Genomic DNA, 26,021 nt, shown 5'->3' with positions numbered 1-26,021 from the left:
ATAGGGCCTTTTGAGGATAGAAATCTCAGTCAGTGTTCAGGCATGAAATCCGGGCAAGCTAACAAAAAGAGCCATTGACTCTGCGAAGGGTTGAAAAAAAAAGGGAGCGATAAGATGCCCCACGTCGAGCGTCGCTGAAACCAGTCCACAGCCTCAAGGCCAGAGATCGAGAGAGACGGAGGGAGGGAGGGAGGGATGGAGAGAAGTGAAAGAGTAGAAAACCATAAGCCTGACCATTTTCATTTACTTACGCTACACCAGGCTGCTGTTGTGTTATGTCTGCTGCAATAATTAGCTTCCACTATAATCAACGGAAGTAGCTACACCAGACGTAATAGTGGTGACTACGTTTGAAAACAAAAAATAGACCAATCTTGACAATGTTTTTTTTTTACGCGTTGCGAACGGAATGTGTCAGTTGCACGACCCGGTGTAGCTTCCCAGTTCCTGTTTTCAAAACTAGCCAGAGAACTGTATCGATCTCACTGTTTCACTCTCACATGCTTGATACAACATCGGAACATTGTCTGACTGCCAGCTGGGAAAAAAAACGGATCTCACGGTCCATAATGAGTTTATGAAAAGGTTTCAGTTCTTATCGGGTCTTCGTGGGACTGTGCTCTCTTGAGAATTCCATTTGCTCAGCAATATGCTGTGCATATTTGACCTGAATTCCATTGGCCTAGATTGATTATTTCCATTTATGGTATATTAATAATCGGATTCTGGGAATGGGGATTTCCAACTTCTAAGGAGAGGACAGGAAGCCTATGATTAAGCTGCAATAATAAACTAACGGGCGACCACTGGTCACTTAAAGGGTTTACGTTCATGAACTGTCTCTATGGTGCCTTGACCTAAGGTTACTCGGCTGACCCCTTAATTCACTTCTGAAAGACGTTTGTTGTTCGGCCTCAGAGGGTCCACATGGCAGATGTGAGCATATTTGTTTATGCACACGTATGGCAGTCATGCCACCTGGCATATGATGTCTCAGAGGTCGAGTCTTTGGTCTTTGAGGCCTGGGGGAGTGGCGGGGGATGGTTCCCAACACCTCCTTCTGACAGTCTCACCCGTCTCCTCCTCCCCACCCACTACCACACCACATTCTTCCTGCTGGGTCCCAACCAGTCTGGAGGTAAACTGCTGTTTGATAGCCGGCCTATCTGCAGTCCCATCAGCGGACCATCAGCACAACTCATTAGCATTTCCAGCTCACAAAAAAAGACGCTCAGTGTTAATTGGCCTTTAACGTCACGGCCACAATAGCTGTTGTGCACATTGGGGGGCGGTGGTGACAGTGGAGGTGGGGTGCCAGTTCAAGCTGAAGAGAGACACAACATGGATCATTGGCCAGGGCCGTCCGAGCGCGTCTGAAATGACCACACCTCCAGCGTGTGGCACATCCTGGACGTCTAGCAGCTCCACAGCTAGCTGCCCTCTACAAAGAAGATATTTCACACACACACACACACACACACACACACACACACACACACACACACACACACACACACACACACACACACTGGCTTTCAAAAAAAGAGAGTGAAAGGATGAGACCAATCAAAACCAAACCACAAAGGAGAAAAGAGGCATTGATGGCCCACAACAGAAAACGACCCTTGTCCCATCAAATTCCCATCTACTGGTCCCCAAAGGGAGAAGAAGAGGAAACACCTAGTGTTCAGTACAGGAGGTTATTCATGGCATTCTCCCTCTGATGCTAAAAGGAGCTGTTAAAGCCTCATAACCCTTACACACACTCTCCAAGAGGTTGGAGTTGTTCTGAAATAGAGCCCTGACACAAATGAGGTGAACATTTCTTCGTGAGTGCTTGCGTGCTTGGCATTCCTCTGCTGACAGTGGATACTTTATGTCATTCTTCAAGGCCACAGTAGGGTGGGATGATTTATGAGTGGTGTAGAAAAGCCAGCACTATTTCCATTTAAAGCAGCTGTAACACCATTTGGCACAGTCCAAGACGCCTCAATGTACAGCCGCGATGTCATGATTGCAATTATTTTTGGTATAGGAAAAAAATCTGAATTTTAATCTGAAAAAGGCAAAATGGTAAAATGTGTGGCAGCTCTATTAAATGAAAAGATCAAGAGAGCTAGAAGTAAAAAGGTGATGGAGATAAAACAGAATCAACAGGTTTGGAGACATACAACTTCATACATCATCAACATTAGCTGCATAGCCTGCTTTTAATTTATATTTATAGCAAGAGAGCGAGAGAGATTATTTGATTAAAATCACTGAAGAAAATAATTCACTATAGTCTTGGACTTGTTACATAACGAGGATGGAGTAGATCGCCTATGTGAAATGGCTGCTGAGTGATTAGGCAAGCGTATCTTTGAGATCAGTGGAGGTTACTCCATGTATTGTAGGCTACACTGATCATCTGTAGCTGTCTCTCTCTCTGTTGCTGCTTACCAGGTTCCAAAAAAACACGACGAATACGACTTCCATTCATAAGGACACATCTAGCAGTTTAATTATACCTCATCCTTTTTAATTTAACGACGCCGGTATGGAGAGTGATCGGCATTCCAAACGGTGATGTTAAAAATGGCATAGGCCTCTTTGCCATCAGAGGGTGGGAACTGGAGGGGGTGAGGGGTCCAAAACAGGGCGGAGAAACTCTAGTTCGTTTTCTCAGATTGGTTAAACTTGTAGGGACACGCCCATAGGTGGTGCATTTGGTTATCTTGAAGCGCTGTTCAACTGGTACTGGTAGTAGTAGGTTCCTTCTCACGATAGGAGCGGTCTGGGGACAACGAGGTCTGGAGAAGTCTGATTTTTTTTCCATTCTTAAGGAATAAAGAGAAATTCCTTTAAGCGTTGGATGAACAACACCCTCCTCGGGCTGGATTTATTTTTCAACTCTCCGATTTAGATTCTTTTAATTTCCTTTACATAAAAAAATAACAAATTCATCACTATGGGATCCCAGGCATCAAAGGGAGGAGTGGCTGTTGAGGGGAAAGCCGCCGTTGCTGACCCGGCTGCCGTCAAGACAAACGGACAGGTAGGCACTGGATCCTCGGTTATCACCACGCTGTTAAGGAGACACACCCACACCGACACAGACCGCGCTCCGCTCTCAGTAGTTGTTTTGTTGTAATTGTAAATGGAGAAAACTACACGAACTAAACTGCACGAACCTTGGTTATTTTACTGCATAAGGCGGTAAAAGGCGACTTTGTTACTTACAGATAAGACAGTCAATCCGTCGTCTCGCGCGCTTCTGTGATTTGGAGAGGTTGGAGACTCGAGGGATGCGCGCGTCCAGAAGTAGAGTTGTCCATCAAAACCCAGTTGATAGTGTGGAATATGTAGAAGTGTGATAATATCGCGGACATAGGCCTAAGTATATCAGTTTTTGCTTGACTGGCTGGTTAAATAGACTCGGTTGGCAGCGAGGTGCAAGAGGGTGCATTGATGGAGAATGCCTAAATTAGACCGTTTCTATCGCTTTCATTCTTTCAACTGCTGAGGGAAATTTCATTGGGGTTGACAATAGTTCCGAAATTTGTATTAATGAAATAATTAGAATTGTATATCCTATGTTTTTCATTTGACAGTACGGCTCTAGCGCGAGCGACATCGTTGGCAGACGCATGAGCTGGCGAGTCTAGACGGGGGACTAGTATGCATGTCTACATGCAGTGGTTGGATATAAAAGAGATATTCAATTAAAAAGTTATCAAATATGAGTTATTTAAGTTGCATTTAGTTGTTACATGTGTTTGACGATGTGTTAATTCGTTGTAAACGACTTTATTGTCGACGACAACGTTTGGGATTCATAATGGAATTCGTAACGATGCACACACAGATCGATTCAGCCTTTTGTCTCAAGACTGCTGTCTCGACCGCTTGCACACACGCAGCATGTCTGCGTTGTTAGGTCGCCCCCCCACGATTACACGAGGTACTGCAAGGCGTCACCTAAAATCCATTCATTATGCACGATGCAGCCGATCAACGATATGTTGGTCGACGACCTCAGAGGCATAAAATAATTTGATTTCGTCGAAATTTGCCCAGAGGCAGCACATTGCTTATATTTAATAATTTATGTCAATGAAAAGCACAATTTTGAGAAATAAACGCAATATTCAATTCCCCAATTCTCTTTGTGTCTCTCCAGGAGAATGGTCATGTCAAGACCAATGGTGATGTTTCTGCCAAAGCTGAGGGTGACGCTGCTGCCACCACCAATGGCTCAGCCGAAGCTGCCAAAGAAGAGGGTGCCAGCGATGCCATCGAACCCGCTCCGGCTGCTGAGGGTGAAGCCGCCAAGCCTGAGGGCGAGGCCACCAAAGAGACCCCCAAGAAGAAGAAGAAGAAGTTCTCCCTGAAGAACTCCTTCAAGTTCAAGGGCATCTCCCTGAAGAAGAACAAGAAGGAGAAGGAGGTGAAGGAGGAGGCGGTCGCCGCCGTGGAGGAGAAGGCCGAAGAGACCGCCCCGGCTGCGGACGCCGCCGCCCCTGCCGCCGCTGCCCCAGCCGCAGAGGAGAAGAAGGAGGAGGCCGCCAAAGCCGAGGAAGCTGCCCCTGCGGCCGAAGCTCCCAAGGCGGAGGAGACCCCTGCCAAGGCTGAGGAAGCCCCAGCCCCCCAGAAGGAAGAGGCTGCTGCTGCTGCTGCTGCTGCCGCCCCTGCTGAGCCCACAAAACCGACAGAGGAGACCAGCTCAACACCCGCACCATCCGAACAGAAAGAGTGATTGTACTTCACAAGGACCGCGAACTGTTTTTCAAAAAAAAAAATACAAATATATATATATATTTATATATATGTGTATATGTATACATATGTATATATACATGGATATATGTATATGTATATATACACATGTATGTGAAAAAAGACTCCTTGTGCCACTTTCTTTATGAATAATAACAACAGACAAAACTAGACTCACTAGTTCACACTTCCCTGATTATGGCTCAATGATCTGGAACTCAACTGCATCCACACAGATGGGACTCAGTGTCAGAATGGGGGTTGAACACGTGTGTAAGAGTTGGAGTCGAAGGCCGTGCATCTCCCAAACACCCGCAGGTGCTAAAGATGTTTGTTCAACAGGAAGGCGAGAGAGAGGTTCCCAACACCTCATGAAGTGACTGTTTAGAGAAAAAAAAAATGGAGATTGAGAAAAAGATGACAAAAGACTTGCCAACTTTCTACATTCCTATATTTTAACCCAAATTTAAGTATTTTGTGGTGTATAGAGAACCATTTTAAATATTCAGAAGGCTTTGTCTTGTTTGTTTAAAAAAAAATCGCAATTTAATTTTCATCTTGGCTAAACAGAAAAAAAGAAACACATTTGAGCTTGCTATGTTCACATTTGAAGTTTTAAAAGAAGCAGAGTTGTTATGTGTTAAATGTGAGCCTTGACCTGCTTTTTTGTCTCTGTAAATACATTTGACCGATTTTGTTCTTTATTTTGCTAATGTTTAAAGATGTTACTGGTTTTATTGTAAAGTTGATAATGGTAAATAAATGTTGGTTACCTACTTAAGTTGGTTTCCTGTACTTCTATGGGAGAGGGAATGGATCTTTACATAAATGAACACAGATCATTTCATAATGACAGCCAAATCATTTAGGCCAAGTCATGTAGACATTAAACAACAACAACAACAACAACAAACTTGCCCGCACAAATATACAGAGGTTAATTCCACTCACTTTCACAACATCGCATGATCCAATGACAATTATAATCTAATCATAGTAACATGACAAGACATAGCATAAATATAGTACATCATCATGACATTGCTTATAAACAATGATGCACACCTTGTTGAACACCTTAAACATAAACAAACAATGACATACTATCCTACAAATATGGCATCTGTGCGTGCGGTCATGCTATTATAGTCGTTTGTTTTTTTTCTGCGGCCTGCAAGCTGAGGTGTCCACAAGTGTGTGGTGGTGTCGGCTACCATCAGCATCGCATCCTGAATAACTGTGGTCTGGAAGCAACATCCGCATAGTTCACGCCATAATGAGTTATTTTGTTTTCTTCGTATTGGTGGATGTGCATTTCTCTTACTAATGAATGACTCACATACTTAAGCTGACACCTGTAATCACCTGTGATCATGCTAGAGACTATTCACTAAAATTCTCTGTTGTTATGTTCAATGAAATTGGTCACTTGCAATTACGTAACCGTAGCAACTACATATATGCATCTGTCTCATGATGGGTTAAACTGACAGAGCATTAAATAATTTGACCTTCAGCATGCAATAATACAGTCAGATATTGTTGCAAAAATAGCATAAATTCCTTTTTGAAACTCTTTAAATGGCTGAGAAGTACTATTAGCCTACATGTAATAAAATTGTACTAAGCTGTTTATAAGCATACGCTTAGTAATAAGCAGGATGAACCATATAAAACCCTTAAACTCTGTGCCACGGAATTATTACAAATAGGTATTGGGCGCCATCATGTGGTCGATTTGATTTGATGCATGATGCAGACACATGCAGGGCAGATCTCTTTAGGAGTCCATTTTTCTGAATAGTTCAGCATGCAGTTATACTTATTTAATTACAGGTGTTATAGTTCAAAGGGAGAGGAAGCAGATCTAACAATTAGATTAATATCTATTCTTGATAGTATACTCTGATTTATAAATTTTTTTCCACCAGTAGTAAGATGCCATTCATTTTTGGTTCTTTTTGTTCATTGTAACAGTACATGTGTTCCGTCTCTGTATGTGGAATTCAATCACTTCCAAATATAGAAAGCTACGTTTGTTGAGGATATACCGGCTACATGTTGAGGAGGGCTGTACATTTGTGAACAGAACAGAAGTGAAAGGAGGAACACCAGATATTGTTTCATTGAGAGAATGGTGGCACACACACACACACACACACACACACTCACTCACACACACACACACACACACACACACACACACACTCACACACACACACACACACACACACTCTCTCTCTCTCTCTCTCACACACACACACACACACACACACACACATACACACACACACACACACTCACTCACACACACACACACACACACACACACACACACACTCACACACACACACACACACACACACACACACACACACACACACACACACACACACACTCACTCACTCACACACACACACACACACACACACACACACACTCTCTCTCTCTCACACACACACACACACACACACACACACACACACACACACTCTCTCTCTCTCACACACACACACACACACACACACACACACACACACACTCTCTCTCTCACACACACACACACACACACACACACACACACACACACACACACACACACTCATACACACATACGAATACAAGAGGAGAGAGAGAGGGAGGGAGGGAGAGAGATCTTTTGTACCTTACTATATGTTATCAGCATATAACTAAGACAAATTGAGTAAGAAAATGCCACACCATGTTGAGTGAGGAAACGTTGTAACGTTTTAGTGGCCTGCCTGCCTGCATTTAAATTGTGTGACAGAAGAACAACTTTTCTCATGCTTCACACAACACTCTGTGGGCATTTGGGGCCATTCCTCCAGGCAGAACTGTCGCAAGTGAATTGGGTTGTGAAGCCACTTTTTTTTCAGTTCAGACAGCAAATTTGCCATTTGGGTCAAGGACACAACTTTGTGATGATCACTCTACAACTTTAGGTTTGTTTCTTTGTTGTTGTCCATGAAACATGTTTTTAACCACTTGGGCCCAAAATATTTTGCTGTATTTTTTGCTCAGTTTAAACCAGCTCTCTTAGAGCTGGGGCTAGTGGTTGTCCATGTCAAATTCAGATCAGAACAGTGCAGACCAAACAAACTGGTAATAGTTTTGCTTAGAGAACACATTTTAGCCTTCACTAATATGCATGTGTTAGTGCTCTGTATTACTGTAAGCATCATTGCACAATTATTATCGCCTGGCTATTCCCATGCTGCCTTGCACGCAATTTAATTCACGCTGCTAAGGCAGCCAGGAAACCACGATCCTAATTTTTGCCTCAGCTATAGGGGACCAATCACAGAAAGGGGGGGGAGCGCAGTAAGACAATGACGACGTCTAAGCAACACACCGAAGCTTGTATTTCGGTTAAGAACCAAACCAGCTTTTGTTCAAATCTACACACCTATACTGAAAATTGTATGGTTGATTTTTCAAATGTTATTTTGAAGTATTAAAACGCTCTACATGTTATCTGGTTTAGGCTAATTGATACAACTGCCTATGAGTTACGCACAGACGCATTTGATAGACATCCCAATAAACGGATCGTAAACCATGCCTCAAATACGAGAATTGCAATGTAGTTGTGTTAGCCAGGCTACAATTATTGGGTCTTGAACAATATCTTATTCTTAATCAATATATGGACATATATTCTTGGTATCCTTAATATGCAACTAGTTGACAGTGATCTAAGCAGGTTACTGGCAAGGATCAAAATAGAGAGTTGCTAGACTCCTAATATGCTGTGTGATTATGTGACTTAGTGTCACATCTCTACAGGGCCTTTTCTCAGTCTTTTTCTCTTAAGGGGGGTACATAAAGATGTAATACATTTTATTTATTTATGTGTGAGAGAACCCACACATGAAGATGCTCGGCTGCCCTCGGAACACCCCACACATTACAGGATTTCCAGTCGCAAATATTGAACATGTTTAATATTTACGATTATCGGCGCTGAATGTTTTCCGAGGCAATTATCGGGAGAATTTTGACTCTTAACACACCACACTACAAGAGAATTTCATAAGACAATCTTAAGAGCTTAAGATAATTTATTTCTCCTCTGCCTTCAATACCATTCAACCTCACATGTTGGCCAAAAAGCTCATAAGTTTCAACTTAGATCATCAATTAATTCTGTGGATCACAGACTTTCTGACCCAAAGAACACAGAAGGTGCTGGTCAACAAGAGGTTCTCTGACATCAGCTACACGTCCACTGGCTCACCCCAGGGTTGTGTCCTCTCACCGCTGCTTTTCATCCTGTACACAGATGATTCTAGAAGTCGCCATGCTGATCGTCATCTAGTGAAGTTTGCCGACGACACTGTTCTCTTATCCCTGTTATCTGGTTCTGTCCAAGATCACGGCCCTGTCCTCAGTGAGTTTGTGGAATGGTGTGATAGCTCCTTTTTGGAGCTAAATGTCACAAAGACCAAGGAGATGGTCATTAACTTCAACAGGCATGGAGGATGCAGGACCGTCACTACAATACATGGGGAACAAGTGGAAGTTGTACATGAGTACAAATACCTGGCCACTGTCATTGATGACAAACTGCGTTTTGACTCCAACACAGAGGTGATCCTTAAAAAATGTCAACAGCGCAAGTATTTTTTGAGAAAGCTATACTCCTTTGGAGTGAACAGGAAGATCCTCACAGTTTTTTACACCTCCTTCATTGAAAGTGTACTGACTTTTTCATCTATACGCTGGTTTCACTCCATCTCCATCAAAAATAAGATTCACCTCCAGAGCGTTGTACACACATGTTCTAAGATCATTGGCCACCCTCTTCAGTCACTGACATTGCTGCATGATAAGGCTACACTAAGGAAAGCCAACTCTATCTTCGAAGACTACTCATGTTCTGCATGGAGTTTTTGAATGGCTGCCCTCTGGCAGGCGTCTGCGCTGTCCTCTTGCTAGGACTAACAGGAGGAAGGCGACCTTTACCTTTGAGGCTATTCGCCTTTTGAACTCAAATATGCCCCCAGTCCCCTCCTCCCTCTCCCCCCCCCCCCCTGTCTTATGTTGTGTTATGTCTTATATGTCACTATGCCTGCACAGAGAAATTGCCCCTCGGGGATAAATAAAGTTTTTTGAATTGAATTGAATTGAATTGAATTGTCCGTTTTTTGTCTTTGATCGGAAGAGGGGAAATCGGTGCAAAATCAGCCCGATTATGTTTATGTGTGTACCCCACTATAGTTGCATGCACACACCAATGTCCAAGTTTCATTCTGACCTATTCTGAAGGTTTTTGCAGAGGCGAGTGGTCATCATTCATATCCTGATGATTAGGTATTTCTATGACTTAACATCCCTAACGACAAGCCATTTTTCTTTTTTTTTTTACAATATTAATATTTTCTTATGTATGGATCGGGATAACAAGAAATTTCCAATAATACTTCTGTAAAAACTTTTGTACCTAATATATCAGCAAAAATGCAACATTCATTTTGCACTTGATTTTTCCATTGCACTCACCTCTGGTTTGGAAATAGGCCTGTATGTGTAGATGTGTAGGCCTACACATTTCATGATGTCTCATTTGCATATTTAACCATAACATTTAAGAATGTGTGTAATAGGCTACAAAAGTATGTAAGTTGCATGGTAATATCTATTATTTATGTTTTACTTTATTCACCTATAGTGTCGCGGCTTAAAGGTTTTCAGCAAGACAGTGAAACAGCACTGCTCATTTAGGGAGGCTATTTTATTGATTGTTAAGATGAACATGTAGGCCTTGCTTAATGGGAATGGTTTGCAAACTGTTCCCAGTGATAAATAGCCTACACAAAGACAACTTTCCACAAGCTTCCCAGACTGTGGCATTGGTGCATGTTAACTTTCAACCCACTGGATGTCTGATATTTGGATTAAAAAAGCTTAGGCTAAACAAATCAGTCTCTTGACAAAATTGTAGGCCTACGAACTAACAATGTTTGGGCTGGGCAAATCTGACTGAGTTGACAAAAGAGATTGTTAGTAGGCCTATGAATTAAGGCTACTTCAACTATGTTGAGGCCTTCTGTAGCAAGGTGTCTCAACAACACGCACAAAGAGCTTGTGAAGTAGCTTAGTAGGCAAGACATTCCTATCAAATGTTGACTTTCATAATATATTTATTGTAAGTCTTATGACCCCCATAATCGTTTTTTATTCATTTTGTAATTTGGCTACTGAAGTCTGAGACATCTCTGTAAAGAAAACACTTCAGTACCCTGAAGTGTTGGTTGGTCCAAACTGCAGACGAAACGCCCCAGATGTGAGAGATGTAATGTGATTGGTAGAAACGCACTAAATGCAAGTTCCGACTGAAGTTGGTCATTGCGTAGAAAGCCCGGCAGGCTCAGGCAGTAATTGGAGGCAAAATGGCGCTGACTTCTCAAGGAACAAAGAAGAAAGTTTGCTATTATTATGATGGTAAGGAATAGGATAAAGCCTCGTCTGAGTATACACAGAGAAGCGGTAGGGGAATGTTCAGTTAGATATTTAGTGTGAGACATCATAAATCGCTTTCATTTATGAACTGATTGTAGCAAGTAAACGAGTTCAGCCGGCTAGCCGCTTGGCTATGTAATTGCTATAGGCTAGCTCAATCTTGTTAGCTAATTGTCTTCGCTGCAGGGAGGCGTGCAGCATCCCGTTAGCGTGAAGAGTTATTTTGATATTCTGTTAAAGAGTTAACGGTAGTACTTTCCACAAAACGATAGATAATTTACATGTGGTCTGTTCTCAGTTCTGGGCTTGTGTGACTGTCTAGCTGGCTTTATATGCGTCCAGGGATTCCACAACTTGTTAGCCAGCAAGCTAGCTGTGTGGTTGGTCCGCTAGTTAGCCCCAGCCGACATCATTTTGATTAGCATCCTCCAGCTATATTCTTAGTGCTAAGAAGTCCTACATATTTGGGTCCTTGACAGACGCTTGGCAACTGTTAATGTTGTGTCTCGGTCTGACCACAAACTTAGTGTGCTGTTGGCCCTAATTACCACGTTCACATGCAAGTTCGTTAGCAGCTTATTTGGCTTAGCAGGCTAGCCTGTTTCCTCTTTCTGATAATACATCCTTCTAACTTTGATGTGCATCAGCCTGAATGTAACTTACCGACCAGCCTTTTAAACCTATTTAATTCTACCTGCACAGCGGTAGAGTTACATGCTGGATTGCACGTACCCTGTTGCACATTTTCGAGTGATGCACACAAAGAACGGATGCGAACACTCCTATGAATGTGCTCATTATGCATGGCATTAGATTTGCCACTTGATTGTTAACACTTGACGTTACTGAAGTGCGACTCATGTTATCGAGAAAATCTAGAGCCAACAGATGAAAAAATAACTCTCTCCGTAAAGTCAAACTTTAAATGACTAGCAGTAGGTTATTGCCGTTAGACTTGAGTTGGCCATTTAAATGCTATCCCATCATCTAAATACGTCAAAAAATGTCTGCCTGCTTAAGGAAATCAACAGTAAGTTTTAAGCTGTGGACGATGAGTGAACAGCCAGTCATAATAGGCAAGATGCAGGTTCTAGCAGACGCTGGAAATCACAACAACATCTTGTATTAATCACTAGGCCTAGGGTGTTCCTTTATGACCCTCGACCATGATGCTGACATTCCTATGGTACACTGCGCATTGACTCATCTGCAAGTCTTTCTCTTCAGCCTGTGCTTTGCAAAACAGGGCAATATGTCAAAACGACCTCTACATCCTTAATACACAATGTTTTTTTTAGTTAATTTGCAGTACAATGAGTCTCTCTCTCATCCCCCCCCCCCCCCCCCCCCCCCCCCCCCCCCCCCCCCCCCCCCCCCCTCTCTAGGTGATGTTGGGAACTACTACTATGGCCAGGGCCATCCCATGAAGCCCCACAGAATTCGCATGACCCACAATCTCCTGCTCAACTATGGGCTCTACAGAAAGATGGAAATCTATGTAAGCCATAAGCATCTCTCCCTTCTCTCTCCTTATAATGTTTTATATGTTTGGGTGGGTATGTGTATCTCAGATGAAAGCGCCTGAGAATTAGATTGCAAATGTAAAGTTTGTATTGATATGTTTATATTTGTGAGACTGACGTCTTGTGTGCCCCCCCCCCCCCCCCCATATAGAGACCCCACAAGGCCAATGGTGAGGAAATGACCAAGTATCACAGTGATGACTACATCAAATTCCTACGCTCCATCCGGCCTGACAACATGTCTGAGTATAGCAAACAGATGCAGAGATGTAAGTAGACTACTATTTACAGTCAGTAAATTATTCATTAGTTATGAGTTATTTATTGTTACTTGAAGTATAGCGCAGATAAAACCGTTGTTTCATATCCATTCATATGAGAACCCTCTGCAGCGATGAGAATAATGAAGGGTTTATGGCTTAACATGTATCTATATTTTTTTAACACATTTTTGTATACGTTTGGGTCTTGTTTTAGCTCCCTCAAACTGATATATTTATAAAATGTTCTGAAAACGCTGGATTCTGTGGATCCGTGTAAACTGAGTGAAACACATTTTTTTTGCAATGATGGAGGCATGTTGGCCTGCTGTTCATCTTATTGTTTGACTAATCTTCCGTTTTTTTCCCTGCTTTACAGTTAATGTGGGAGAGGATTGTCCCGTGTTTGACGGTTTATTCGAGTTCTGTCAGCTCTCAACAGGTGGCTCTGTTGGTAAGTGTCTGTCTGTCTGTGTGTGTCTGAGTTTTGATTGCGTGCGTCAGATGTGTATGCACACCAAGCTTGCAAGATTCTTCTCCTAATGGGGATATTAAAACAATTACAAATATGAAAATATTGGGTATAGCAAAAGCAAAGAAACATACCACATTCATTCTGTACTGTTGGGATGGAGAGTACTTCACCCTGCAAAAACACCCTAGAATAGTGCCTGTACTTTTAGGCTTTAACATTTGTTTAAACACCTTATGGATCAGCAGTCTGTTAAAGATTGTGACCTACGAAGAAGGGATGATCAGAACCGCTCAGCAAGAATGCAGAAATTTAGACCTGCACATGTGTTTATTAATCACCAGTGTTGTGTGTGTGTTTTGATTTATAGCTGGAGCAGTGAAGCTGAACAAACAGCAGACAGACATAGCCATCAACTGGGCAGGAGGCCTTCACCATGCCAAGAAGTCTGAGGCGTCTGGGTTCTGTTATGTCAACGACATCGTTTTAGCCATCCTGGAGCTGCTCAAGTGAGTCCTCTCTGAGCCGTCATGCCTGTTACTGATGTATAGCTGTGTAGATAGTGAATTGCTAGTGCCCTTCTCCCTCAGCTTTGCACTGTGACCAGAATTTGTGTTTTATGTTCAGTGTGTCTTTTTTTAGTGTTGTGGCAAATATTCTTTCAGTGGACATAACATTTGAGGCAAAAGCACAGTCAGTGTATGACGACGTGTCCTTTGATAAAATATATAATATCCATCTCTTCAAGTAGAATGCAACAGAATATATCTGATATTATCTGATATAATTGATTTGAAGTGGTCTTGAGATGAGATGAAGTTGCATACTTTGTGTTATCATGTCATGTCTGACGTTTATGTTTAGCTTTAGATAAGGGCTTCTGCGGAGCACCTTAATATCCCAATGAGCTCATTTCACTGGTGCACTTAAGTGCGTTTGATCTAGTTATTAACTGTCCGCTCCCTCCCTGCGTCAGGTACCACCAGAGAGTGCTGTACATAGACATTGACATTCACCATGGTGACGGCGTGGAGGAGGCGTTCTACACCACTGACCGCGTCATGACCGTGTCCTTCCACAAGTACGGGGAGTACTTCCCTGGCACAGGAGATCTCCGAGTGAGTGCCCATCCCTGAGATCTTGCGCAACTTTACGAGAGAGCCTTCAAACATATTTGCCGTTTTTAGTAATGTGACATTAAACCTGTCAGCTTGCATTGCTGGCTGGTTGTATTTTATGAAGTAAGACGCTTGAATTAGGACTTGAATTATTTTCATTTTGAGTGCATGGTGAGGTTATTTTATATGAGATGTGACACATCGCTGGTTTTCAAAGTCTGGTGTATTTAAGTAGGGATTTAAATTCAGATATGTTGGAATGGGTAACTGTGTAAAATGTGGACTGACTGAGAATTTTGTTTGTATTTTTTATTTTTTTTTACAGGACATTGGAGCAGGAAAGGGCAAATACTATGCTGTGAACTACCCCCTCAGGGATGGCATCGATGACGAATCTTATGAGGCCATCTTTAAGCCTGTTAGTATCTCCGCTTTTACAAGTACACTAGTTTACAAGTAGTTTCATGTGCTCACACTGTTTTGCGTGCGCATATGAGAGCTTTACGTGAGCACATGAAAGTTGTACAAATGTGATATCTGATGGTGTGTGTTTCTGGGCAGATCATGGCCAAAGTGATGGAGATGTACCAGCCCAGTGCCGTAGTGCTTCAGTGTGGAGCCGACTCTCTGTCTGGAGACAGGCTGGGTTGCTTCAACCTCACCATCAAAGGTATAAGAGCAAGCCTCTTTTAAGACTGGAGACTGAACACCTGTTCTGCATTTTTTAAAGCAATTACCCGTCTGTGTGTCTAGATGCAAGCTGTTGGTACAGATCTTCGTGTTGAGAAAATAGAATTGAACCACAGTGTGGCCCATAGTTAAATCAATGGTTGGAAAACGCTTCTTGAATCCCCGTAGTAGAGAGGTTTCTTAGAACCATCTGGCCACATGACGAGACATCTCTCTGTTGAGGTCTGAACGAAGAATTGTTAGCGCAATATATGGGCAGTTTTGGAGTATTTCTTTAACTTGCAGTCTGCGTGACTCTCTGATAATGTTGTGGCATTTCCCCGTAGGCCATGCCAAGTGTGTAGAGTACATGAAGAGCTTTAACCTGCCCCTGCTGATGCTGGGAGGCGGAGGCTACACCATCAGGAACGTGGCCCGCTGCTGGACATACGAGACGGCCGTGGCCCTGGACAGCACCATCCCCAACGGTAGGTCTCGACACAGACGAGCCTCATCGCTTAGCTTTATGAGTAGTAGTACTGGGCACCATGAATTGTAATGAGAAGAGTTTCACATTCACCTTTTTGTGAATTCGGTTTTCAAAAGTGTCATTTGAAATGCATAAACCAACACCAGGCACAGCATCGGGCTGTTGTGGTCTAATTCTATTAATTGGTCCCAATCAGAAACTAACTACAGTATATTCATTGTCTTATAGTTGCGGTTATGTGACATTTGTTGTGTTTGAGTGGTGGTGGTGAACTCTCTTATTTTGATGTCCAGAGCTCCCGTACAATGACTACTTTGAGTACTTCGGCCCAGACTTCAAACTTCACATCAGTCCATCCAACATGACCAACCAGAACACAAATGACTACCTGGAGAAGATCAAGTACGTGTTGCTTAAATGTTGGAACTTATAGAAATATAGTTGTGTACCATATCAGTGTGTTAAACAACATACATTATAGCACCAGTGAGTATGGCAAGCGTGATTTAAAAACATTTACATCTATGTAAACAAGGATATGCAGTTTTACATACAGACATAAATTCATATGTATTCTTGTTTAAGGAGCCATATTTGATTGACCTGTGTGTGTGTGTGTGTGTGTGTGTGTGTGTGTGTGTGTGTGTGCGCGTGCGCGTGCAGGCAGCGTCTGTTTGAGAACCTGCGCATGCTGCCCCACGCCCCTGGTGTGCAGATGCAGGCCATCCCGGAGGACGCTGTGCAGGAAGACAGCGGCGACGAGGAGGAGGACCCCGACAAGCGCATCTCCAGTACGTCCCGTCCCGTCCCGTCCCAGATAACCCAGAGTACCCTTACGGGCTCTGTTGTGTCCTTGTGCTCTGCCCTGGCACGCTTTTCTCAACTCTCACTTTTCAAAACATCTTTACCCTTAATTTCCCGACTATAAGCCGCGGCTAATACATTGATTTGGCAAAATTTCTTCCCCTATGAGGTTAATACAAGGGGGCAATTAATATAGTGTTATATGGTGTTAACTTGCATAAAACACTGTCCTGCGGCTTATACACAATGCGGCTTATATGCAGGAAATTACTGTATAGCTGGAGGGAGCATCTTTTCCAGAGACCCTCAGCCATACTGTCAGGATGTGTGCCGTGATTATATCTGAGTGTGTAGCTGTTGTTCAGACCCTGGATGTAGCAGGTGAGGTGGATTTTTAATTGGTGTCTTTACCTTGCAGTCCGTGCTCACGATAAGAGGATAGCCTGTGAAGAGGAGTTCTCCGACTCTGAGGACGAGGGCCAAGGCGGCGGCGGACGCAGGAACGCCGCCAACTTCAAGAAGGCCAAACGGGTCAAGACCGAGGAGGAGAAGGACGGAGAGACTGAGAAGAAAGGTGAGCCGCAACTCCATTAGTCGACTCTCTCAAATCAATGGCCCCTTCTCAACCTCTCTCCTCGATGCTCGGTCCTCCAGGCTCGTTCCCACTGATCTATAAAGAACACTGGATAGACTATCCCATTGTTGCCGCTCAATCATTCTTTATCTAGATCAGTGGGAACGAGGACCGAGGAAGGAAGGAAGGAAGGATAGATAAAAAGACGAATGAGAGTGGCCCAATGTTCTAATGCACTGCCATTAGAATTGTCTATTGTAGTTTTTTTTGTCTAAGAATCACTGTACAACCCCCATGAACCAATTTCACAGTGTCCAGGTGTCTGGCAGGGTAAAACATCTTCCTGTTTCTGTCTTTCCTGTAGACTGAGCTGTTCCAGAGGAAGTTAGTTTACACAGTGGCGACATCTTGTGTAATAGGCTAATTGTGTTTTTGTGCTTTTAAAAGACGCCTGTGCTTTGTCTCCAGCTGACGTGAAGGAAGAGGAGAAAGCACCTGAAGAGAAAATGGACACAAAGGGGTGAGTGCACACCTGGACACCAGTCAGCCTGGTCCCAGTGTCCTGCTTTTTATGATTGTTGCTGTTGTTGTTAAGGATTCTCTTATTTTTACGAGGATAAAGGATACTAATGACTTCTTGTAATTACTAGGCCAAAAGAAGAGCTCAAGACAACCTGAAAAGTTGAAGCCCGGAAGTCCTTGTGGATGCATGACCTTGTCAGATGCCCCACCTCACACTCACACAAACGCACTTACACACACAACTGTACACATCTACACACACACACGCATTCACACAGAATAGAGGTTAGACTGCGGAAGCAAAAGACTGTAAATTATTTTCTAAGACTCATTTTACTATTTGTATTCTTCAGAAGCGGTATAAAGTTTTTTGCATTGCCAGTGTGAATTGAAATGCAAGGTGTATGTTGTTTTTCTTTTTTTTCTTCTTCTTCTTCCTATTATTTTCACCTCTGTTTTATTGTTTACTTTTCAGTTTGCATCCGATCAGTACTTTTTTTGTTTTTTGTTCTTCTGCTTAAAAACAGTACCTCAACCGAACCGGACCTGAACTAGTCACAATTCAGCATTCTCACCAGCTCTTAAGCGCTCCCTGGCTCTTTCACAGGCTTTCATCTCTTAAGTTATTTCACATCATGGATGTTCAGATTTGTATATTTCCCCCCCTTTCCCCCCCCCCATCCCCTTTCATTTTGGTAACTGTCTCCTTTCCTTCCTCTGGATGCTTTATTCCTGCTGCCGCATACTTTTACCTTGTTTTTAAAAAAAAGATTAAAAAATGTGACACAATTTGTTTTTATTACCATGTCTGCTTTGATGGCTGTGAACGTGGCCGTGTGTGTTTTTGGATGGAGGGAGGACTGGGGACATGAGGGGTTGGGGTACAGGGAGAAGAGGGCTTCGCCCCCCAGATCTTACGTTACTGCTATATAGAGGAGCAGCTATTTGCAGGTTCAATGGACCTGTGGTCCGGTTTGGGTTTCCAAAAAGTTCCGATGTTGTGAAATGTCTATAACAATGAATTTGGTAAATAAAACAAAGAAAATTTGAATCGTCTCTTAATTAATAATGTAAAGGTTATTCAATATTGATCCATGGTTCCCATCCATTTAACTGTTGCATTACTTTTCATGGACATACCTTCTGAAACTCTTAACTATCATGTTGCAGAAATTCATACATATTTCATCAAAGGAAGACTAGTCCAGGGGTCTCCAACAGGTAGCCCATGCCTGAGCTACCAGTAGCTCTGTGTCTAAGTAGCACTCCGAGGAAGATGTTCATAAATCTGATAACCAAGTCACTTGAGAATCATGTTGAAATTCCTATGAAATCAAATTCACAGTCTACAAAGAGAGAAGGTAAAGGAGTTGAACGGAAGCTTTAAACAGCATACATATCTTATTCAGCGGTTTTGAGTGTAGATCAGCTGTGCGAAAACATGGTATGCTATTACTAACAAAAGCTCTCGGCCATGTCCATTTTGTCCAAGTTCTCGGAGGGAATAAAAAATTCAGACCTCTGGTCTAGTCATTAGATCAATATTTCTTTGTATTATATAGATGAGTTGTTTCATAAGATCAGTATTAGACAAAACAAAGTTTCATAACCTTATACTGATGTTAACAATTCCAGGCCAGGAATTTGAACGCAACCCAAGGTGGTCACATAAAAAGTTAACAGTTGGTTTGTTGCATGAATTCACCATATTCAGTTTTGAAATAGCGATTAACTCAAGGCCCTAAATTCTTTGGCACAGGCCTGGGATTCAAGATGGGATTTCTAAAATACTTATATTCGACGATTGTCTATCAAGGAACAAATGTCTTCAAAGATTTGATACCACTACCTAATCATAACTCCAAGACAATGTCATCACACTGAAGGATTTGCAACGCATATGACTTCAGCTAAACGTTTGCATGAAGAGCAAAACAAACCAGTAACAAACATAATGCCTCAAAACCAAGTTTTTATTAGCAATATCCATTAATTTAATAGACCCTGGAGTAAGGCTCATAGAGAGTAATGTGTTGAAGTAAAACCAAGCATACAAAAACCAGAAATGCATAAGGGCAGCCGATGGTTGGGGCTGATTCGCTGTGTGATGCCGACACACTGCCATACGACTGATCTGGGGTCAGCGCTCAGATGGAATGTTGCTGCCGCCAACGCTGTTTACGCCTCCAGCTCAAAGTCGAAATACTGGGTATCGAAGTAGTGAATTCTGGTGTATCCGTCCTCTCCTCCACTGCTATAGCTGCAACACACAAAAACAAGTTTACACCAATTGCAATCACAACCATACCATACCACCATTCATCTTCACAAGTCTGACATCTTGAAAAATCAGTTGGTCGTTGCATTTGGCAGTTGAATGATAGTGTTTTATCTATCTGAAAAATTACATCTCTATCCACAAAACCCCCCAGAAAACAATGTTGATGCATTTGTGAAGAAGAAGGACGGTTTGGGTGTTCTCCCTACAGGATTCAACCCGTATTGGTTGAAACACGCCCCATAGTCACATCCCAATGGAAGAGTATCAGACTCAAATTCTGACTAGAACTCAATATGGCTACGTCAAGGCTAGTTGATCTTAGTATAAGAGGAGGGAAAAGGTCCACCCAAAGAGACAGACAGAATCTCTTCAAATCTAATGTTAAGGGTGGACTTCTGTGTAAGCAGATATGTTTTCTTCTTACCTTTTCCCATCTGGGTGGAAAGCTACACAGTTGATGGGGCCGAAATGTCCCTTTACTCTTCCAAACTCCTCTTCATAGGCTGAATGGAAGAACCTAGAAGGTGGCGGGAACAGGGCAAAATAGATTAACACACCACATCCGTAGAGCTTCAACCACATAACGAACCACTAGAGTATAGACAGGTCAGAGGACTTTTCATATGTTTTGGCAGGTACCCTATTGGCACCCTATTTTGATGTCACAAATCATTGGCAACCCCAATCATTTACAACATGTTGTGCGAGAGAGTGCCTCTCATCTCTACTATAACATCAAGTTGAGAGTATTTCCCCTAAATGTTCTGGCCAGTTAATGTGTTTGTTTGACTCACCTGGCTGTTTTGCTACTTTGAAATGTTGATCAAGAATTATTACCAATGACATCTTTATTTTTGCATAGTTAGATTGTAATAAAGGATCCAATTAGTTACTTAACTTTGATATCATAGGTGTTTTTATAGTTTCTGTATGTAATGTATATACTTTTATGCAATGTACTGGTCAATTGTAAAATACCCAATATCAGCTAACCCCATTTGAAAGAGGTGCATGTAAGGTGGATTAAGGTAAAATTCTCATTTAATTCCTACACCTTGAGGTGGTATCCCTCGGGGAACAAAACGTTTGTGGATGAGTGGACCAGTAGCAAATGGGATAACCTTGTTAGTGCCATTCTGACACTAACTCGACTTGACAACCTCCTCAAGTGAGAAGTAATCAATATTCTTTAGTATCAAACTCAGGTGAAATTCATATGTCCAACTCATTTAAGGGTTTACTGGCTTGATGCATACTCCCTATTAAGAAATGCACAAAGTAGTGTCAGCTCCTATTTCTTAAAGAATTCACAGCTTCTTGGGAGGAAAAAAATATGTCCCCCCCTTATCTTTACTCATAACATCTGCTGACAGATGTTATTATACCCTGCGTTAGTAGTTCACTTGCCCCCACATTCAAGATAATTGATTCACTTATTAGCTAAAAGGGAGGCTTTTCTAGAGAGTTCCATTATCATTGCTATAGTTGTTCCCACCAATGATGTATAAAGAACATTATAATAACTTCATAGATCAGTGGTTCCCACAAGGGTTCCGTTTTAACATTCCATATGTTATCTTAATGCAGATGAAGTTTGGGAACAAAATAGATACAAAATGTTCAAGCATTGCTTTTTTGTTTTTCTTCTTGAAAGGGTCTACATGTATATAACTGACTAGTACAGGTGAGGGCTCACCTGGCCTCGAACTTGCCAATCCTCGTGGATGTGGTAGTGACCTCCATAGCCTCTTGCCCACCACCCATGACCACCTGCACACACCACAGAGAGAGACAGGTCAGGGCTTTCAATCACACACAAACATACAGTATACATAGATCCTAAGCCGGGCTGGCTGATGATGATGATGGTCTTACATGGTCCATGTTGGGAGAGATGGCAGCAGAGTTCACAGGTCTCTCAGTCTTGAAGGACTTGATGTGATCAAGTGACGTGGAGTCAAAAAGCTGTGAGGGGGAAACGCAACAATGGCAATGACTTTCTGAGTACAGGAAGTGGTCCATCATCCTAACCATGTGGAAATCCACCACCACCCATTTCATTACATATAGAACTCAGCCCCCTATGGCAGCAACGATCTGGTGGGTACATTCAAAGACATAACAGAAAGTTGGGATCCAGTCCAGCAAGTATACAACAGGGCATACACAGGTGATTAGGCACCAAGAGTCCACTATCCACCCATTCATTCCTTTACCCCTCTTACACCTTGTCCTAACCGAACACGACGCGAGCGAACATTAGCGATAGAATCCGTTAATTACGCTGTGTTCAATTGGAGTGTCCTGACTGAAGCGACGCGAGCAGTGCGATGCAACGCAACGTTTTTGAGAGAACTTCTGTCGGACGCCCTGCTTCTATTTTCCTTTTGTCGCTCGCATTGCTCTGCTATTTTGAATGAGAAATATGGAAGCCTGTGACGCAACACAATAGCATAGCATATTTAACGGATTCAGTGTAGACAGACAACATTGACAGTCGCTCGCTTGGATCAGGTTAGGACAAGGTGTTACCCTTTCTGATGCTCACAGCGGAGTTTAACGGGCCCATGTCTGTGAATGTCCAGTGAGAGCAGGTTCTCTTACCTTGGCGGTGCAGTCTTTGGAGGCGGTGACGATCATGGTGAGATCCACAGACGACTGGATGTCATTGATCTGCTTTGTGTTTTCCTTCACGGTCTTCAGAATCTCCCCTGACTGTGTGTGCGGACGGAGTCACACAAACACACACACACACACACACACACACACGCACGCACGCACACATACAGATACATACAGAGAGACACACACATAAAATGAACATAAGATCTGTCAATATTGAATTAGGATACATTTGCAAGTCAGCATCATTAAAAAATGTATACACACATATTTTTTACCTCCGCCAAGGAGGTATATGTTTTCATCGGCGTCTGTCTGTCTGTCTGTCTGTCTGTCTGTCTGTCTGTCTGTCTGTCTGTCTGTCTGTCTGTCTGTCTGTCTGTCTGTCTGTCTGTCTGTCTGTCTGTCTGTCTGTCTGTCTGTCTGTCTGTCTGTCTGTCTGTCTGTCTGTCTGTCTGTCTGTCTGTCTGTCTGTCTGTTAGCAAGATAACTCAAAAAGTTATGGATGGATTTCGATGAGATTTTTAGGGAAGGTCAGACATGACCCAAGGAAGAAACAATTAAATGTTGGGACTGATCCGTAATTCTGTCGGGATTCCAGAGGCATTTATGTATTTAGCTTAGTGGTGTAATGTCATGGTATGGCCACGTGGTGGCGATCTGAATAGTTTCGGTTCAAATGTATGACAACCTAGGAAGAACAATGCAGGCGGAGGTAGCTGCGCTCTCGGAGTGCTTTTCTAGTTGCTAATGTAATGATAAGGGCTGAAACGAGGCATGTATTCACACTGAACCGCCAAAGCATGGACCTCAAGGTTCAATACACGCAAGCATACAGACAACACACAATGTGAATATGAATAAACTCGCTCAAATTCGATGCTCATTTTTCATATTTCTATCAATAATGATAAAAGGATGGAAGTGTTTTAAACTGATTGTAGTGAAAGCACTGGGGTGTCTGGTGTGACTGTATGGAAAATGCTTTATTAACCTGGGCAGGTGGGAGGGTGTTTCCCTCCCTCTTTTACTGTTGCACTTAACCTATACCGAACTGGGATATCTTAAACTTTGGTACCGTTAAACTCTTAATAAGGATATGAATCATCAATTATTATGAACAAACAAATAAAATGCAAGAATACTAGCTCATATTTTACACCTGCACATGAACAGCTAGATGGAGCTGTAGGCTACAACATAAAAAAATGCACATATCCAAATGTAAAAGTAACTGCCAAAACTAAAATCATAAGAGACAGAAATGCAAACATTCTGTACCTTGGCACTGAACTGGTTGATCTCGCCACTCTCATGGCCGGCAATGACAAACTCCCCCAGGGGTCCCCAGACAGCACTGGTGATCTTGGACTCATTGCAGGGCACTGAGTGGTAGGGCTGGTTGTCCTCTGAGGAAGACACAAGAGAGCATTAGGAGGGTAGGGTCCACATATGCCCTTAATGATACTTACCGGTCACTCCAAAGGGAATTCATGATATATATTTATAGTCATGAAAATGTGACTGACAGTAAAAATAATAATAAACATAAAATACATATATTATAAATGTAGTTAAGTGACTGCAACACCTGGCAGTCTACACGTACTGTATGACATAAATATGCATTTCTATGAAGACCATTTTGAACATCTTTTAGTCACTGCCATGATATCGTATGTGGAATGTTCAGAATTGAATGGAAACTGCAACAACTTTGTATGTTTTTCACTAAAGGTGACTTATGTTTTGGATGATGATTATCTTCCTTATGTAATCAAATATGACCAAAGAAGATGTCCAAAACAAAAAAAGTCTGTTAAGTAGTAAGGAATGTGTGAAGATTGTTGGTAAAGACATCCTATATCAAGAAAACATAACCAAGGAAAGGGTACATATTTTGCTGGAAGACATGAAGGGAATCAATATGCAGGTGTGTGCAGCATCCATTGTGCCTACCAATTTGCTGAGGGTCCCTTAGGTCAAAGAAGTTCAGGAAGCACTGGTAACCCATCTGTTTATCGGTGGAGAACATGATTATGTTGCCACTGAAGTCAAAGCCACAGGTCCTCACAGCAGAACTCGTTTCCAAGAGCGCAAGCTGTTTCCCTAAACAAAAACAAAAAAACACACAGACAGATCTATAGTGTCAAACTTTCAGATGCAATGCTCAACCATCAATGACCAGCATACAAAATGTGGACATTAAAATCAGTTATGTATAATTAAACTGCTATTTAAGAGGCTGTGAACATATGAACATAGAACACGCTTAACACGACCTCCAGTGTTTTTCCACTTACCCGTCTCACAATCCCACAGTCTACAACTGTTGTCAGCAGAACCTGTCAACACATGCTTGGTATCCCCTGTGGTAATTGTTAAGGACAACACACTGATACATTTCCAGTTTGGGTGAAAGAAGCATACCCAAAGCAATCAGGTTTGATATCAGAAAATGAGGCAGTGATATCTTAAATGCAGATTTATTTGGGGAAAGGATACAGTCACAATCTACACACCAAACGGCACCAGTGTGTCCATTGTATGTACCTAGCCTCTCTCCGTTGACAGAGTACCACACGTTTGCCACCTGACAAAGGAAAAGATGTGAGTATATCCCCATATCAATCAAATCACAATGTTAAAAATCAGACAAGTGTATGCCATTAAACTTACGGGGTCCTTGGCAACGGAAAACAAAAGGTCGCCTTCTCTGTTGTATTTGATTTGTGTGATGGCCCTTTCATGGCCCTGTAACAGAATGGGTTTCTATAGGAGGAGGAAAAAAGGAATGACACAGTCAATTCATTCATGAACCACCACGAACATGTTGTGTATTCAAGTCAACCAATGTTAAAGTACCACGAATAATATAATACACAGTCAGTGAACCGGGACAACAGATATAGTTTTACATACACCGTGCACATAACAATAACAAGAAGAACATCCATTTCGTCCGAAATTGATCCAGGCCTTTATCTATGCCATCTGCTAATATTAGCTAACGTTCATTAGTAAATCTGTTGTCAGTTAATGTGAATGTGCGATGAATATACAAATAGACTCAAGTCAAGCAAGATATATATAATGTCGTAGACCTGAATGAACGTATAGACTGTTTCGTCGCTGATAATCTCAGTCAAACCCTAAGCTATTGAAAAAAGACATCACTGGACAGTTGGCTTGTTAGCCACTTAGCCAAATATTTCATGTATATAAAACCCCCCCATCAGATTCTAGTACATCATCACTCATTCGGAATGCATTACGGATACATAATGCATCTGCTTACCATAACTGCCGCGTTGATTTCCAATAAATCTGTCGATTTTAGACAATTTGCTAAAAAGAAATCGGCACGCGTGTAAACAGCGCCGGGCTAAAAGGCGGAAAGGAAATGTTCAACTTCCTGTGCTACTATAATATATTTCCGTGTAAC

General features: G+C 42.3%; 3 protein-coding genes across 4 annotated transcripts; 2 read left to right on the top strand and 1 right to left on the bottom strand.

Annotated features, from left to right (window-relative positions):
- Positions 1-2,747: 2,747 nt before the first annotated feature.
- Positions 2,748-5,539, top strand: marcksl1b (MARCKS-like 1b). The gene is made up of 2 exons (XM_062529779.1): positions 2,748-3,037; positions 4,163-5,539. Exons 1-2 carry the CDS (start codon positions 2,951-2,953, stop codon positions 4,736-4,738), a joined length of 663 nt encoding a protein of 220 aa, XP_062385763.1. The 5' UTR covers positions 2,748-2,950; the 3' UTR covers positions 4,739-5,539.
- Positions 5,540-11,114: 5,575 nt separating this feature from the next.
- On the top strand, positions 11,115-18,724 carry hdac1 (histone deacetylase 1). 2 transcript variants are annotated; one of them, XM_062529388.1, is made up of 14 exons: positions 11,115-11,223; positions 12,627-12,739; positions 12,916-13,033; positions 13,404-13,478; positions 13,867-14,005; positions 14,473-14,614; positions 14,940-15,032; positions 15,176-15,284; positions 15,631-15,771; positions 16,067-16,175; positions 16,437-16,564; positions 16,996-17,151; positions 17,620-17,671; positions 17,802-18,724. In XM_062529388.1, exons 1-14 carry the CDS (start codon positions 11,172-11,174, stop codon positions 17,827-17,829), a joined length of 1,455 nt encoding a protein of 484 aa, XP_062385372.1. In that variant the 5' UTR covers positions 11,115-11,171; the 3' UTR covers positions 17,830-18,724. The 2 variants fall into 2 exon arrangements, with proteins under 2 accessions (XP_062385372.1, XP_062385371.1); XM_062529387.1 differs by having other exon boundaries at positions 17,599-17,671.
- Positions 18,725-19,628: 904 nt separating this feature from the next.
- eif3i (eukaryotic translation initiation factor 3, subunit I) lies at positions 19,629-26,011 on the bottom strand. Its single transcript, XM_062529663.1, has 11 exons — positions 25,875-26,011; positions 25,256-25,348; positions 25,082-25,169; positions 24,880-24,945; positions 24,536-24,685; positions 23,858-23,985; positions 22,559-22,669; positions 21,830-21,919; positions 21,651-21,724; positions 20,379-20,471; positions 19,629-19,933 (listed from the first exon to the last, which is right to left on the bottom strand). The coding sequence occupies exons 1-11, from the start codon at positions 25,875-25,877 to the stop codon at positions 19,852-19,854; spliced, it is 978 nt and encodes a 325-aa protein (XP_062385647.1). The 5' UTR covers positions 25,878-26,011; the 3' UTR covers positions 19,629-19,851.
- Between the last annotated feature and the right edge of the window lie 10 nt (positions 26,012-26,021).

The sequence above is a fragment of the Sardina pilchardus genome, chromosome 24 (genome assembly GCF_963854185.1).
Source record: "Sardina pilchardus chromosome 24, fSarPil1.1, whole genome shotgun sequence".
Classification (NCBI taxonomy): Eukaryota; Metazoa; Chordata; class Actinopteri; order Clupeiformes; family Clupeidae; genus Sardina; species Sardina pilchardus.
The sequence above is the reverse complement of the archived record's forward strand: the minus strand, read 5'-3'. Positions and strand labels throughout refer to the sequence as shown.

What these genes read in the sequence shown, in the direction of transcription:
- marcksl1b (XM_062529779.1), top strand. Translation starts at nt 2,951, where the DNA reads ATGGGATCCCAGGCATCAAAGGGAGGAGTGGCTGTTGAGGGGAAAGCC. An exon ending in CCGTCAAGACAAACGGACAG is followed by an intron (nt 3,038 to 4,162) that starts GTAGGCACTGGA and finishes GTGTCTCTCCAG; the next exon opens with GAGAATGGTCATGTCAAGAC.
- hdac1 (XM_062529387.1), top strand. Translation starts at nt 11,172, where the DNA reads ATGGCGCTGACTTCTCAAGGAACAAAGAAGAAAGTTTGCTATTATTAT. An exon ending in ATGAGGCCATCTTTAAGCCT is followed by an intron (nt 15,033 to 15,175) that starts GTTAGTATCTCC and finishes GTTTCTGGGCAG; the next exon opens with ATCATGGCCAAAGTGATGGA. An exon ending in CGGAGAGACTGAGAAGAAAG is followed by an intron (nt 17,152 to 17,598) that starts GTGAGCCGCAAC and finishes TGCTTTTAAAAG; the next exon opens with ACGCCTGTGCTTTGTCTCCA.
- eif3i (XM_062529663.1), bottom strand. An exon ending in TTGGTGTGTAGATTGTGACT is followed by an intron (nt 24,946 to 25,081) that starts GTATCCTTTCCC and finishes CAATTACCACAG; the next exon opens with GGGATACCAAGCATGTGTTG. An exon ending in ACTGTGGGATTGTGAGACGG is followed by an intron (nt 24,686 to 24,879) that starts GTAAGTGGAAAA and finishes GTTTTTGTTTAG; the next exon opens with GGAAACAGCTTGCGCTCTTG.